Source organism: Diadema antillarum, unplaced genomic scaffold (assembly GCF_040938485.1).
Source record: "Diadema antillarum isolate AM-2024a unplaced genomic scaffold, OU_Dant_1.0 seq00000002_RagTag, whole genome shotgun sequence".
Classification (NCBI taxonomy): Eukaryota; Metazoa; Echinodermata; class Echinoidea; order Diadematoida; family Diadematidae; genus Diadema; species Diadema antillarum.
This window is the reverse complement of record NW_027271124.1, coordinates 1,595,061-1,612,131: the sequence shown is the minus strand read 5'-3', so window position 1 is coordinate 1,612,131 and position 17,071 is coordinate 1,595,061. Positions and strand designations below refer to the sequence as shown.

At 38.2% G+C, this 17,071-nt stretch overlaps 1 protein-coding gene across 1 annotated transcript in view; it reads left to right on the top strand.

The window, feature by feature from the left end:
* LOC139724883 (uncharacterized) overlaps positions 1 to 17,071 on the top strand; it is a 71,151-nt gene continuing 54,080 nt past the window's right edge. Inside the window, exons 1-3 of the mRNA XM_071636005.1 lie at positions 1 to 103; positions 230 to 331; positions 7,299 to 7,403. Of these exons, the coding sequence (XP_071492106.1) occupies positions 13 to 103; positions 230 to 331; positions 7,299 to 7,403 (298 nt within the window). The 5' untranslated portion in view covers positions 1 to 12. The remainder of the gene's footprint in view (positions 104 to 229; positions 332 to 7,298; positions 7,404 to 17,071) is intronic.

Genomic DNA, 17,071 nt, shown 5'->3' with positions numbered 1-17,071 from the left:
CACAGGACTGCAATGGCGAGCCTAGAGAGAAGTAGTCCTTCGATGTTTAGGGGCCAGTCCTGGTCCGTTTGGGCCGACAAAGTCGTAAAGCAACGAGATGGAGGTAAAGTACACTTTCTCTGCTCTAGATCTAGCCCTTTCTTGGTATTTTTAGTGCATGTTAAGTGAAATAAACATGCTCGGAAACGTCGTGTTGATCGTGTGTTTTCCCGCTAATCCCCATTCGCAGATGCAGAGAGCGATGAGAAAAGGGACAGGACAGACGAAGAAATGGAGCCAGAATTGGCCCATGGGAAAGAGGAACCCCAAGTCATGAGGCTGAAGATGGAGGGTATCCTTTTTTGAAAAGCAAAAAATACGTTTAATCGTGTGTTTTAAAATAATCCGTGCCAAGTTGGCAATTTCATCATGGTCATTTGCCGTCAGTTGGTATCATCCGACATCACTGCGTATTTCTACATGTGGGGCTAACGGTAAAACCTCCGTCGAGTATTTGCACGCAAATGCACGGAGGAGCATCACACACATAGTGAACCGTCCACAGCACACAGCAGGCGTAGCGGCGAGGCAGCCTGCCGCTGCCAGTGTACTAACAATGATGCCACAACAGTGTGGTGGTTAGGCTGCAGCTGCTAATTACCAGTGCAGTTGACTAGTGTTCACCAGCATGCGATGCATAAAAGTATTTGTTAGTCATTCTGTGGGCTGGGATGTTTGGATGATTGAAGTACCTTGAGTATGATTGATGCATTTGCTGTTGAAGAAGTTAAAAATCAGGCTAGAGATGGAATGTAGGTTCCATGCATAGCATGATGGCTGTCAGTGTTACTTGTAATGTTACCATCAAAATTCATTTACTGCTGCTAGACCCAGCAACATAAAATGGCTTTGGCCTTTGCTGTTTCATGTGTTATTTGATGTTGGATTTGAATGATTAGGTCTCACATTGTTCAAATCAGCATCAGTGATGCGTTCTCAATTTATATTTGGATTACAGTCACTAATATCATCACTCAATCAGCTGATGAATTATGGCAATATTAATGCTTCTGTGTGAGCACCAATCAATTGATGATTCATGTGTTATTGAATGGTCTCTGCAAGATGTAAATGTAGCACTTTCAGTACTCCTTGTATACCGTATCTGGAAATTATGCTCGAACTTCTGCAATAGAAATACAGCAAATGCAACAAGTTATCCTCGGGTTGATAACTGTTGTTAATGGTGATGGTTTCTTTTGACATCATGTAATATGTTGTTAAACTTTGTTTGAGTTTATGGCCTATGCTAGGTACACTACATCTGCTACATGGCAACAGACTTCCTTAGTGATAATGACAGTGTCACAACCTGTGGAAGATGCTTTATATCAAGCTGTGAATCAAATGCTATAGATGATATCTGGCAATTTCTTTTGTTTAGATTCTGTTTCAAGAGTTCATTTCAGCATGATTCAGTAAAGGCAAAATCTCATGGAAATCCATGGACAGATCAACAGAAACTGCAGGTGAATTAAGAGGATTAATTTTCACACTAGGAGGACTAATTATCATAATACATGAATGTTGGCATGTCTTCTGTTACATACCAAGTAGTGTCCAGTGGATGCTGTGAGAAGATAGGTCCTCGTCACATGATGGTCACATCTCTTCAGAAAACATATCACAGAAACTGTTTTTTTTTTCATGTATTTCATTGATGAAAAGTAATAGATGTAGCTTTTGTATTAAAATGATTCTTTGTGACTCTGCTGTAGAGCAGATCAACAGTTTAAATCCTCATGCAAGCCTGCAAGACAGATTTTGTTCCATCTTTCAGGACAACAAACACAAAACACAAACATGGCTGCCAGTGCAGGCAACAAACAAGTAGTGTAACAAAAGCAACTACTGTCTAACTTGCTAGCTGCAGGTACGGCTCATTGACATCAGTATGATTTGAATTGTCATACCATTAGATGCTTTTTTTCTTTCTTTTTTTTTAAACATCTGCCGATGAGTTTCCTGTAAATAATCATCTTGTGATTAGTAGAGGGAGGGGATTGGAGGGATGTCCATAGTGTGTGGTACAACACATAAGTAATATATTCTGCAATGTTGAATTGACTTATTTCATATTTCTTATATCTGTTTGTTTGAAGGACAGCTCCCAAGCCCACACTTCATGGACGGAGATTTCATGGAATTGCAGATTCAGCATTCTTTTGAACGTTTCCCCTACCTGTCTCCATTGTGGATTACAACAATTACAACCATTACTGATATTTCAAGCATCAACGCTCCATGTTGTTAGACTTCGTGAAGCAGGACAGATGGTATCAGGTGTAGATGACCGTAGTATTGATGCAGGAACTTTGTTGCATTGTCTGATTGTTTGTCTATTTTCACATTTGCTTGCTATTCACAATGTTTTACATTTCTTTACTTTTTCACAATATTTCTGTTGATTCATTTCTTCCTATGAAACTACTGTCATATATGAATCCCCTTGTGTTTATTTCAGGTAAGCGATTAGAAAACAGACAATGATTCAATGTCCACATTTGACCCCAAACTGTATAGGTGAGTCTACATTGATGGATTCACTACCTGGTGTGATGGCAATTGTACACTGCTATGGCTGTGATAATGGCAAGGATTTTGTTTGCTTTTTTTTTTGGGGGGGGGGGGAAGGCTTAGAGGAACCCACTGCTGAGCAACCCTGGATCTGGAGTCTGATGTTAGCTGATGAAGATTTCTAAATGACATCTGGAACATTTAAGGCTTTCTGCACTTAAAGTGTGATTCTCTCATACTTTTCGGACTAGAACCGTACAGGACAAACTATAGAGGAAGAGCGATATTATGTCTATAATTATTTAATAATAGCAATAATGCTTATTTTTTTAGCCACGTCCTGCCTGTCCTTCCTTCTGTCCTATCTTTTTTTTTCCCCACAGCTCTTCCTTTTTTTCAGAAACCTATCTGAGGAGAAAAATGCTGTGATGCACACTACATTCAGGTAAACAGAGGTCATCTTGTCGTCAGTGTCGAATGAGGCAAGTAAACATCCCCCTGGTTGACTGTCAGTGACTTGCTGAATTCAGTAAATGAGGGAGTGCAGTATATGTAGCGCTTTACCTTAAAACTTGGTGCATATTTTAGCGAAACAGCTGAATGTGTATCGTTTATCAAAATGATGGTGTAAAAAATGATGGTGTCTTTATGCAGGATAGCCTCACTGGTTGTGCCACTGCTCTTCCTGAGGGTTCTGCTACTACCATTACCCCAGCATTGCCAGGTATCCATTTGTGCTCCTGGACTGAGTGGGACAGCTGGACAAAGTGCTTTCTCCAGGGGTCAATGAACTTGGATGAACTTGAACCAGGACCCCTTTTTTTTCTCCCCAGTCCAAAGTGCTTTTCACTCACCTCAGGGCTTCCACTCAGTGTTGTTTAAGCCTGCCACAGGGATGGCATTTGGTTAGTTTTCCCCAAAGTAGAAGCATGAGTTGTTTCTGCTGGCTCAGCATGTATTACTATTCGCACAAGTGAGCAGATGCGGCAAATCTGTGGAGAAAGTTTGTCTAGTCAGATTTTGCCATCACTGTGTTTCTAAATTGTCTATTTCTTCTCACCATTCCGCAGATGAACTTACTTCAGTTGGAAGAAAGAAATTAATATGAAATTTTATACTGTAGGGAGAAGTGATGAATTTTTTTCCCCTCAGGAATACTGGGGATTTCCCTTCACAATTGGATGATTTGGGTCTACTCAAATATTTTCATTTATCTTTTCTTTTATTTTTCCCCAATCTTATATGGAGCCAAAAGTAGGATGTCTGTAGTATATTCACACATGATGACAGAGGTTTATCTGTTGAGTGTTGTCTTTGATAAAAACTACCCAAGCATATACCAACTAATGGTAATATGAGCACACAAAAAATTAAGTATACCCAGCCATGCAGTTGTGAAATGAAAATGTATCAAATTGTGACCCAAGCACCCATTATTTTATTGCTAATTTTCACAAGAGAAAGTTGATAATCTATGTAGACATAACCTTATAGAAGGGGAGCAGACTAGTGAAAATCTGGCTGATGGTAGGCAAAGATTGTGGAAACATAAACATATTTTAATTGCGGGATGTCATCGTACATGATGTGCAATGTATTCTGTTGCTTTCCAAAGTGGCTGCCTTTTGTTATGTGCATTTGATGTCTCTTTTGTTCCATACATGACTTTTTCCCCCCTTCAAATTGACTTATGAAGTTTTTTGCAGAGTTTGCCCAAAGAATACTATGTGTTCTGTCTTTCCAGGTTTGTAATACTATGATGTCTTGGATACATTGTGGCAGAGTCGTGAAGAAACAGCTATCTTTGGGTCCAGATGTTTTGGTGTTCCCCATTTTGTTGGTGACATCTTCAGCTGAGGAAATGGTGAATCAACATGACATGTTTTCTGTATTGCGAGTGCTGTGCTAGTATTTCCCTGCACCAAAGTTGCTCTTGGCACAGCTTATTTATGTATTCTGTATACTGGTAGCGCAACAGCTGGATGAATAGGGATGTTCTGAAACATCTTTTACCGCTCTTGCATCATGTTTTAGACAGGAGGGGAATTTTGCAATATACAGAAGCAATCAACACATCTTTACTGCACTGTGAGATCTCTCTAGGACTGAAGAGTAGAAACAGCAGCTGGAAAAAAAAAGGAGGTGATGGGAAAGGTCTGAGGAAAGGGAAGTTTTTGAGTCATTGTCGCCATCGCCTGACAGAGGTAACTTGCTCTTCGTGTGAGGAGGAAGCCAAATGAGGTATGTGAGACTTACTCTCATGTGTAGGAATTACCTGGATGTTGTTATTGGAGGGTTGAGGTAAATAGAGGTCTGTAGATCAAACTGAGATGTGCAATAATCAAAGCTGGAGATTCTGTACACTCTTGCAGTATATACAAATGATGCACAGGTGAGAGTGCGTTAGTGGAGATGTAGTGCACTCGAGGGTATTTTCGATGGTGAAACATTCACAGGGCGCAGCGGAGTGCATGTTGCACTACATTGTGAATACCGGAGAGTAAGCGGCATCTCTACTAACGTCACAAGCTTAAACCTGTGCGTTATTTGATATATAAAATCAGTCAAAAATTAACAGCATTTTTCAAATACCTTTATTGGTCAATACCAGTCAGCGTCATGTAGAACTTGCTCAAAAGCCAATGTCCGAAGATGTTCGTTCCAAACACAAATGCACTTGGTAAATACTGGATACAGTATGCATACATACATGCACAAGGGGCAGGCAGGCAGCCCAAGCTAGAAGGGGGGAGGGGGGTACTGCTTTCATTGCAAATTTCACCTCGAGATATCACTAGTAAAAAGAAAGAGAAAAAAGGAAGAAGAGATAAATACATGTTAGATACTTATATCTGAAAAGGTTAATCCATTATTTCGCACTTTGCAGATAAGATGGTTAATATGGCAATGATGTAGGTGTGATGAGGCTTGCATTAATATGGAGGAAAGACTGAGGAAGTCAATCGGATTTGTAGAACATATATTTATCTGATTTCAAATACCCCTGCAATACAAACAGAGAAAAACATGCCCCCTAGGAGACTTTTTCTGAATAAGAGCAAGAAGAAAAGGAGAGGGGAGCAATTATTGATAATGCTTGTGAAATCTAAGATGATTTTAATCATTTGAATGTTATGTGAATTAATGCCCTTTTGGTGCTTAAATGTGGCAGTTTTGACACATTTTACTCATCTACTCTTCCTGTGTAAAATTGCTGTATACAAGAATTATAATGATATTGATGAAGATCATTATTATCAGTCTTCTCATTACCATTATCATCGTCTTTAATAGAATATGTAGATTATACAAGGAGATTATACTTTGGTGGTCAGACATATCTACAAACTTGTGTGTGTGACGACAGTGGCGGAAGGCTCAACCACATAGCGAGGTCTCTCATGTGGGTTAGAAAGAGTGCCCTCTATTGTTCAACATATGTTACATTCATCTTCCTTTTCTTGTGCAGTCCTGCCTCCAGTGGTCTTTGTCTTCATGCATTGTATAGTGGTAGAACTTGATAGCTCATGATTTTTGTTGATGGTGTCGTGCATTGACACCTTCTATGGAGTTTTGTTGATATATATTTCCATTTTTAAGTCTGTTTTAAGCAGATTATCAAAGGTACCTGTTGTACAGTGTGCACACTCATACACACACAGCAGAACACATGAATCATACTGCATAATCCATCAAACTGAGAAGTTGATCATGAATGAAAGTGTGACAGCGTGTGTGTCACCGTGGCAACCTGTAATTCTTGGAAGCCATGTCACGTTTACTCATAGGCTGTGTCACTAATTAAGCTTCTTGTCCTTTGCAGCATACACTACAATAAAGTCATCAACATGATTACTTTGCAGTGTTCATTTTCTGCCTTGAGTTGCCATGGGTACATGATCATTTGCAGGCCATTGTGAAATATATTATTCCTGCTTGTCCCAGTTTGGCAGCCGACAAGGGCCTCATATTGCTAAGACTAATGGGCAAGTGCCCACTCACATTATACTTGCCTGACAGTGAATTTTAATTTTCTTAGTGAAGTGGGCATGTCATTTTAATGAAGTGATTTCTGGATGAAATAATAGTGATATATAGTGTTGTTGACAAAGAAAATAAAGATTTCATTCATCTCTGGTCTTAAAGAAATATACAAAGTATTGTGTGATTACATTGTGAAATCATTCCATATCATGTATCTCAACTTTTTCATATAATTTATTCATTATTTTTCTTTATTTTGTTTTGTGTTGGTTTTTATATTTTTATTTAGTTTCATGTTGTTTCTTTAGATATTTTCTTGTAGATATTGTTGCGCTACCAAATGTTGATAAGGATAGGGAAAGGTATCTCCACAAGTGATTAGACTTTTCTATGAATTACAAATGTGGACTTCCTAAAGATACTCACGGGGCATGTTCATACATTATTTAAGACTTGTTAAAAGACTTGTATGTATGGACGGCTCCAGTTTTATATTTTTATTCTTCTCTGTGTATTGCTCGAGTTAGCCTGCTGTGTGAGTGAATACATTTTTTTTTTCTTTCTGGTAGTTTTGACTTACCTAAAAATGAAATATAAAGATAATAATGTCATGATAATGAAAAGGTCTTGTACCGACACATTATCCAAAACAGTTGTGATTTGTCAATGGACAAATGCAGAGGGTAATTGGTCTTTGATTACAGAAGCAACAATGTTTCATTTGTGAAATATTTCCTTGACCGTCAAGCGACTCCCAGATTCCAGGCTATTTGGGCTGTGTCCAGCGAGGGACGAGTTCTACCTGGTCGTGTGTGAACAGTGCGGGCAGGTGGTTAAACCGCAGGCGCTGCAGAGGCATATAGGTGAGTACACCAAACCCATGGGCCTTCAGCAGGGAAACTTTTTGGCATCAAGGATGGTGCAGTTGTCATGGCTTAGAGACCCAGTAGTATTGGGATACCACAGAGTGGGAAGGCTGGCCTGGTTTCGATTTATTTTTGAATCCCGGTAACAAATAGGCCCGAATTCACGAAGGTGGTACAAATGAAACCATGGTTTGAACCATGGACAAAAACCATGGAGCGCCAAGTGTCGCATGGAATATTTCGTTTCGAAATCAGTCATTTCGTCGATGAAATGATAATTTTGTAACGAAATGACAACATTTTGTAACTAAATGAATATTTCGTCCACGAAATGATAAATTCGTTAAAGGGGGTATCTCACTGAGCGGCGAACGTTTGCGAACGTAGCGAATTTGGGATTTCGCCAGGGTTCGTAAACGGTTGCAAAAGGTTCGTTAACAGTCGCAAGAAAGTTCGCAAACGGTTTTTATTGCCGCAAACAGTTTTTCTTGTCGCAAAGAAATTTTGAACATGTTCAAAATTTCTTTGCGAACCTTTGCGAATTTGTATTTTCGCTAACAGTTGCAGACATTCGCAAAACACTCGTAAGAATTCGCAAACGGTCGTAATACGGTGTCGCTAACATTTTTATTTGATTCGCCACTGCTAGCGAACAAGTAACCATATGATTCCTATACAAAAGCTTCTGAAACAGACAAGGTTCCACTCTAAGAAAGTTCTTGAAGTTCTTGACATCTCCATCATGTAATTGCTTCAAAAGCTTTTCATATTGACCAAAGTCTGTCCTCTGCAACAACCACTCTCTGACCCAAACAGTCTTTCTTTTCTTCTTCCTTTCTTGTTTTTCTTTATTTTCTTTCTCTTATGCTGCACAATAGCTGTAGCAGCAGCCTGACAAAGCAGCTCTTCAAGGATAGCAACACGTTGAGCCTCTTCTTGGCAGAAATTTATTTCCATATACTGGAAATCCATCTTGAACGGTTGTCAAAAGAGATCTGAATTCAGTGGAAGGTTTTACGTTCGTTTTATGGGTCTGGCATGACTATACATAATCGCCTGGTACTTTTCTAGGTCCAAGAACATTCGCAAATTGTCGCAAAGGATTTGCAAACAGTTGCTAATATATGCAAAACTGTCGCTAACATTTGCTAACATTCGCTAATAGTCGCCACCTGTGTTTCGCAAACACTTTCGCAAACATTCGCTGAAGTGTTGCTAGTTGTCGCTAAACATTGCTAAAAGTCGCTAACTGTCGCTAATGGCAGAGGCGAACCTTGACTTTTCGCAAACGTTCGTCAGAAAAGTTGGCGAATCTCAAATTCGCTACATTCGCAAACGTTCGCCGCTCAGTGAGATACCAGCTTAACGAAACGGTCATTTTGTCGACGAAATGACCAATTTCGTAACGAAATATTCCGTGCGACACTTGGCGCTCCATGGTTTTTGTCCATGGTTTAAACTATGGTTTCATTTGTACCACCTTTGTGAATTCGGGCCATAGTGTCTAGTTTTATCACTGATATCTACGTAAGTACACACACAGCCGAAGAATCTTGACTGGAGTCAACCATCTCTGATGAGCTTACGCTTTGATGCTCATATTCGCTGACCAATGCTATTTGAGGTTTTCAAATGTACTCCGGTGAGCAACGAATGAATCGAGCCACCCATGAATCCCCATGCTTCCAGGGCCCTGTGTCATAAAGCCATTTGTTTGTAAAGTAACAAACAACTTACGAGCGACTGGTGATCAGTTCTGATGTGCTATACTTATCAGAATTCCGATAATTCAACACAAGAACTGATCACTAGTCGCTCGTAAGTTGTTTGTAACTTTACGAACAGCTTTATGAAACAGGGCCCAGGTCTTTAATCGGGATGACTTGGGAGCAAGACCATTGTCCACATTTAAGAGAGGCCGGAAGTTGAGTCATCTGTATACTACACGAAGTTTGGTGAATGGGCCTATACATCACGCTATAATTGTGCACACTTTTGCATGACCAACAGCTACACCACTATAAAGTGGTGAAAATAATGCGCCTTGGGAATATTGCCTTAGTGTCCCATTATGGCACATTAATTTTAATCCAAGTCCCAATTAAACTGTAGGAACTGTACAGTGATGGGAGGGAGAGTTGGCACTAAAGATCTGCAATGGTAGTGACAGGCCTTCAATTCACTACAACTAATGGTAACAGAGAGAACTGATCATGTGCCAACTCAAACTTGTTAAGATACTTGAGGTGCAGTAAAACATTATCCATACACAAGTTTAAAAAAAACACTAAAAGATGAGAATAACACTAGTGATTGTTATTCCATATAACTGGCCTCATGTGTACATGGTATATTTCAATATCTTATGTTTTTAATTTTGCATTTGACTTGTATTTGCAAAGCTAACAACTTTAAACACTTTACTTACCATTATTTTACACACAAATGTGTCAAATATCATTTCCAAAGTGGGAAATCACTGCCTTTGTCCCCCCAAATGGATAAGAATAATTTTTAATTCCATCACTGTGGTTGTTAATCACAGATTCGGCCATTCATGACATTATCCCATGAGGCCCAGTGCGAAATATATGGGTAATGTGTCCCATAGGAGATATGAATGAGTGCATTACACAGTCAGAATGGAACAAAATAATTTTGCTTACTTACAATTCATACAAATATCATTAATCTGTAACAAGATTGAGGATAGATAACTATTAAAATGATTCATTTGTAATTAGTGATATTGTGAGCGGGGGAAAAACAAATGTTGAGGAACCTTGTGATTAATGTGAAATACTCGGAATAGAAAACATATACCTGTAGGTGCCCGATCTTACTGCCCTCTTCACCCTGCTCAGTGAGGAGCATGACCCATTAGCATTGTTATTGTTATTACGATTATTGTTGTGATGTTGATGGTGATGATGATGTTTGTGTTGATGATGATGATGATGATCAAGTATTAGTCTCAGTTTCATCATTTTGTTTTTATTTCCTGTCATTTCTGTATTGTTGTTCATTGCTTCTTTGTCATCATTGTTAGATAATCATGATTATCGCTGTTATTATTTTCAATGGGACCACAGTGTTGCTATGATTCGTTTGAATGCTCCACATGCATGCATTTTTATCTGGCACGCCGTCTGCATGACGTGATTCCCGCAAATTGAAAAAGTGATCTGAATTTCAATACTGGAGTGGAGAAACGGGTGAGACTGATGCTGATCTTCATGTGAATCTGGTGGATGGATACTGATGTGAATTCAGTTTACTTTATCCAGTACTGTTACATAGCGGCAGTCACATACTGGAGTTACTGGTTTTTGCATCTTATTGCAAAAATCAGTCTTATTTGACACTACTCACACAGAGCAAAACCCCCCCCCCCCCAAAAAAAAAAAAAAAAAAAAAAAAAAAACATAAACACACACACACACACACACCACACACACACACAAATCACATGGCTGCAAATGAGTCGCTGTGAATATCCAGACTGCGCAGACCAAGCTGGATGAATTTTAGCATTGCGAAGCGTATCGCCAGAGATAAGAAAGTTTTATGCTTTGTCTCCATACTATTAATGGTTTTTCTGTCGTGTTGCGAAAATCTATTTTCAAAAACTTTTATTTTCAGATGTGTGTAGATGGGACTAGTTTCTAGGTCTCGAAAGATCTAATACAATGGAGATGCGTCAACAAGTATGTTGGGGCCTCCATATGAAGGCTGTCAAAACTGTCAGGATTCAGGTTATTTGTCTTCTTACCTAGTGTTTGTCTTTGCATTTGCGATCTGTATAGCCGAGGGGATGTAGATTAAGTGATTAGAATTTTCATTTAAAGATTTGTTCAGGGTCAGAGACAATTGATAAAATTTGATGTTTCTTGGCAGATGCTGGATGGCTATTTGCGTCAAGATTTGTGTAGAAGCTGCCAAGAATTTGATAGAAGTGAAGGGGAATAATGCTTCTTAAAGAGGGTCTCGTCAGTGAAATGGTGGAACATTCTGTTGGTACAGATTTTGTGGTGAAGAATATTATGAAAGAAAAAGGTCTTTGGAATTTAACTATAAAGTGCTGGATCTGGAAAGGGCCAAGTGTTAGATCTGAAAAGGGTCAATTTTCCCCAGGAGTAGTTTCAAAGGTGTAGTTCTAATAGTGCTGTTCTCCCAATGTCTTTTGGCAGGGAGTGTCATATTTATCTCCTGCAAGTATTGAATAATTCATTAAATGTTTCTTTTTTTGCCAGAATAGTTTTGCAAGAGTGTTGGTGTCGTATCTATATATCAGTAATTCTTTCTAATTCTTAACCAAGTTTTCACTAGTTTGAACATGCTAAGCATGTCATAACTTTTTAAGTGTGATGTCTGCCATAACAGCCACATAGAAAAAGGCGACAACTTCAGGATGTTATGAAATAGATATCTTTGTCCTGTGGCATAGTACTCTACGAGAGCTTGTACGATTGTGTGTGGGTTCAAGCATTAGTAGATATAGTAATAGTGTGACTTGTTATGACATTACTCCTAATTGGCATTTTAAATACAAGGAGTGAACATGTTCAGACCCTTATTTTGAAAGGTAGCAAGCAAGGATGCTCCATAGGGAGTGTGCACGTTGTACATGGCTGTAGACACACGATACATCCAATGCCTGCGGGGTAGTAATTATAACCCATCGTCACGACAGCATGATTCCTGATTGTGATATTTGGAAAATTGTCTGTCTCAACCCTTTCCACCATTATTTCCTAAACCTCACCACAGAAATGATAAAAGAGACAGCATTTTGATAAATATGGTTTTGCCATTTATGTTTGCCACTCGGGGGCAATCGAGCTTGTAGGAGATATGGCATGTAAACATTATTGCTCATTTCAAAACGCCATATAGCAACTTGCCTTCTTGTAGACTGAGAAGTTTTGAATTTGAATTTGAATTTGAAAAATATAGCTTAGGCTTCTAGACATGGAGTATTGATGACAATAAACTTTCTGTTGTTGAAGACATTTATTGCAGTTCCTGTTTTCTGTCAAATCACCTTATTTTGCAGTTTCTCGGCTTTGATATAAAATCTGCAAATTGATCAAGATACCATGGTAACAGGTCACTCAAGTTATTTTAAGCATAACAGGAAGACATATCATAACTACTTATAATTGCTATTACAATGATTATGATAGTCATGACAGTTATGTTAATAATCATTATCACTTTTACTGCTGTTATCATCATTGGTACTTGTATCATCAGACCGTGTAATCATATCTGTTATCAATATTCTTCCGCTGCTGCTACCACTTCTGCTCAATTTTCTTGAGATTCTTGTTTGTCCACGAAGTTTGTGATTCATGATGTTCAGAGGGCATTACATTTATTTGGGTAATATGCCTGGTTTTGGACCATCGGCGCGCGTGCAGGCACATCCCAAATGCCACTCCTCCGCAGGGTTCCCTCCATTTAGCACCCTCTCCATCAAATGTCAAGACAGTAAGTGTGCCATGAAACGGTGCAGATTGCTGTAAACAGATTGGCGCAATAACTCCTCAAAAGGTCACAGACTGGCAGCGCTTTGTGACATCACATAGCTTTATACTTCGAATATGATCAGGAGGGACAAAGAAAAAAAAATCCAAATTGAATTGTCTCTTCGCATCTGGCAGGTGATCATTTGCACTTTTGATGCAAAATCTATCCCTGGAGTGGACATTTCATCATGCGTTATGAAGAAATGCTGTCGCTTGTCCGTACCTAGATTTTTTAGTGTTAAGTGCTCATGAAAAAAAAAGAAAAGATGTGTGGCATTCCTGAAACAAACATGATTTGTATTTAAACTGACCTGTACATATAAAGGGGTACTTTGTTACATTGAGGACCTAAAGGCCATGCCGATCACAGGTTTTATTTTTCACTATGTCAGGGTACGGAAAGAAAGAAATATATTGAATTTGGACCTGCAAAATCATCCTGCTATAGGAGCGTTGTGTCAAATCTGACGTCTTTATGATAAGACTGCACGGCAATAAAACTACAAAATGCAATGTGATGACGATGTGATATTGTAATGTACAATATTCCAAGATGAGAAGGAGGACCCCTTGTCAAATGCAAATTGTGACATTTCCAGACAGACTGGTCATTCTTGACATTTTAAAGTGAGCAAGAGCCTGCAAAATGCATTCATAAAACTTTGAGAGTAGAATATCCAACATTAACCCATTAGTAACTGAACCACCCAAAACTGCCCTCCAGATTACCTTCTAAAATGCCCAAAACTACCAGTCTGCTCTTTTATAGCTTTATGCTTGACTATTTGTATTCTTTTCATATAGAATATATATAATTACATAATTTGAAAGAGGTTAAAGGTCAACTAATGTATGTCGCATTTATTTCTGTGACACATAAGTCTCTCAGTAAAGTCTTTATAGGCTTTCAAATAAACATGACTTATGATAGACAAAAATAAACATGCATTGATCTATTTGCATAATTTAGAAAGTTGTTGAAATGAGAGTAGTATTGCTCTATCTTTCAGGGAACAATAGGCCATTGTATGTACGGAATTTTCAGTTGCTAAAGGTTAAGAGCTTGATGAATCGGAACTCAAGAGCCTTTGTTTGTTTGTTTTTTTTTAATTAAATGCCTATAAAACTACACACGATATCAACATCTACTTTTATGCACAAACTGACCAAGAATGAGAATCATGATTCCTTTTAATGTCCAAAGAAATGTTTGACTGTCTCTGCCTCTAAAAGATGTATAAAAACATGATGATGATTGAAAACAATCGTGAGGAGAATCATTTTTGGAATAGGCCAAGCCCCTAGCTACCAAGTATATGAATCTGAAAGGTAAATGCTAGACTGGGTAAAAAATAAGTCTGAAAAGAAAGGATAACATTTTGCAAGCACAACAGTGAAAATTTAATCAAAATCGGATTAAAAGTAAGAAAGTTATAAAATTTTCAAGATTCGCTAATTTGTGCAAAACAGTTCTCAAAGAGTTGATGTGAATATGCCATTGTATGAGCTGATGATGTCATCATCTCACAAATTTCCTTTTGATATTGTGTGAAAAGAATTATGAAAATTAAATTCTTATGCTATAAAAGTATAAAACATAATGTTATTCCTATGTGAATATTTGCAAAATAATGATCAATCAGATATAAATGTATTAAGATTTGAGACTGGGGCATAATTTGTTCTTGATAAAAAAAATAAATGAAAGGAATTTTCAAGATTTTATGTGCAAACTATATGACAGATTTTGAGGTGATAAGAACATCAACTCACTATAATTTGCATATTTATATTAACTGCCTTCTTAAGAATTGCTTTGTGCAAATTAGTGACACTTAACAATTTCATAACTTTCTAATCTTTATCCAATTTTAATCACATTTTCACTCTTATGCTTGTAAAATTGTACTTTCTTTTCAGACTAACCTTTAATAGGCCCAGATTTCCCCTTTAAGCATTAATGTCCATCGTGTGCATTGCAAAGATCGTTTCTGACAACCACAAAGCTTGCTTGAGGCTTGCCTGACATAGCCACAACTAATGCATGCAATCTGTAAGACCAGTATTGAAATGCATAGAGTGTGTGCAGGTGGACAGAATCACTTGTCGGTAGGTCCAAGGAACAGAAATATCCACTGGTTTTGAATGCTCCAGGCAACTGGCCTGTTGTTTCATACTCTGTGTTATAAAGCAACAGATGTGCCGTCCGATAGCGAAGAGTGAAAATTGTTGGGAGTGCTGAGCCGTTGCCATCAATAATCAGTGAAAGACAGGAGGTGTTTTCTTCAAATGCTCTTTGAACGTATTTGATCTTTAACTGAGAATTAAAGGAATGTAGCATTGTTAGATGTTTGTATGATTTTCCTTAGTCTGCAAGTATCTTCAGCTTATTGAAGGAGGCAGACTTGAAGAAGAAGAAGAAGAAGAAGAAGGAGGAGAAGAAGTGGGGGCAGTGTTTGACTCTACAATGTCTGAGCTTATTGATACATTTATAAGGTGAATAATCAAAACATGATATGGGATATGCGTAGCATATTGAATACACTACATTAAGTGTGCATGTCATTACAAATTGATTGTGACAGCTTGCTCAATGGACAACTTTTATCCAGATGCGAATGAATCGGTGGTGTATCATACACATATATCTACCTGGCATTAGACTTTGACTGTTCACACATTTTGCCCAAAGTGAGCTTGGGAAGAATGAAAAGGGGGGAGATGGGGAGAGGATGCTGTAACTGACCCTTTCATACAGAGAGTAGTTTGATTAGCATCAGTGTCTCATACTGTATCATCCCATGCATGTCCTGTGTGGGGGATTATTCTACTGCAGGATTTGTATTGCCCTGTGTGTGTGTGTGGATTATTCCGTTGCAGGATTTATATTGCCCTGTTCTTCCTCTCAAGGGGGAGTGATAATTCTCTGTCTGTCATGCCCTCGTATATCATTTTTTTTTCCTTTGCCCTGAAGAGACAGGCCCTTCTCCCGCTGCATTTAGAAGCAGCTAGCGCCCCCTGAACACTGGGCGGAGAGAGTGTGTCATCTGAAAGCCGAAACAAAAGCAAAGCCCAGTTTCATTGATACTCAAGACACAGATATATATCTAGATGCCCAGAAAAACAAAAAAAAACAAAACAGCAACTGATTGACAATTGCCTTACATTGACATTGAATTGAATGAGAAGAAACGAAGAACAATATTTCTGCATAGACTTGTTGTCCAGTACTAGTTCATCGTCCACTGTGAATTGATCTTGTATTTAGTATATTTTCTGCAATGGTAGCTTGTAACATGTTTCAAAGGGAATTGGATGGGATGTCTACCTCCAGAGAGAGAGAGAGAGAGGGAGATATCAAATTGGAGCTACAGATGGATGAGTCAAAACTTTGAATGATATCAGGCAAAAATCAAGACAATACATTTTATAGTACCTGTATCGGGATGTTAGTAGCTTGTGATGGCATTGGACAAACCCTTGAGATTCTCTCTATTAAAAAAATGACAGAAAGTCTGGCATTACTACTCAATTTTTGCAGGAAATCTCATTTGTTTGGGTGCACTTGCACACACCAACAAATACACACTCACAAATGTTTTTTTTTCTTGAATTCATACTTAGTCAACTTATTCTTGTTTTTTGAGGGATGTGAAATGATGCATTATTCATAATGTGTCTTCTAGAAAGTAAGGAAAGCAAAAATCACTTTTGATACTTCAAGAGAATGTTAAATTCTGATGCGCCTTATGCAAAACAGTGTAGGAACACTATCATAGTATCAAAACATCAGCCATGTTATCAAGGCAACTGTCATAATATGTCTGTATGATTGTCACCTTATTTGACCTACTTAATTCATTCTGCTTCTTTCTTTTTGTCTGATTGAAAATATTTATCTTTTGTCTTTTCCAGTTTCAGTTGATCTGTTGTTCAGTTACTGAATTTGCTGGAGACAAATTTTCCTATAAAGGTGTATTCAACCTTTTTTTGCTGCATTCATCAGTTTCAAGGTCTTTTTTGATCAATCAATATGAGGATGATCAGGATGATGATGATATCAGCAGAAATGAGAAAAGAAACAATTTTGTTCTCCCCCCACCCAAAAAAAGAAAAAAAGAAAGAAAGAAAGTG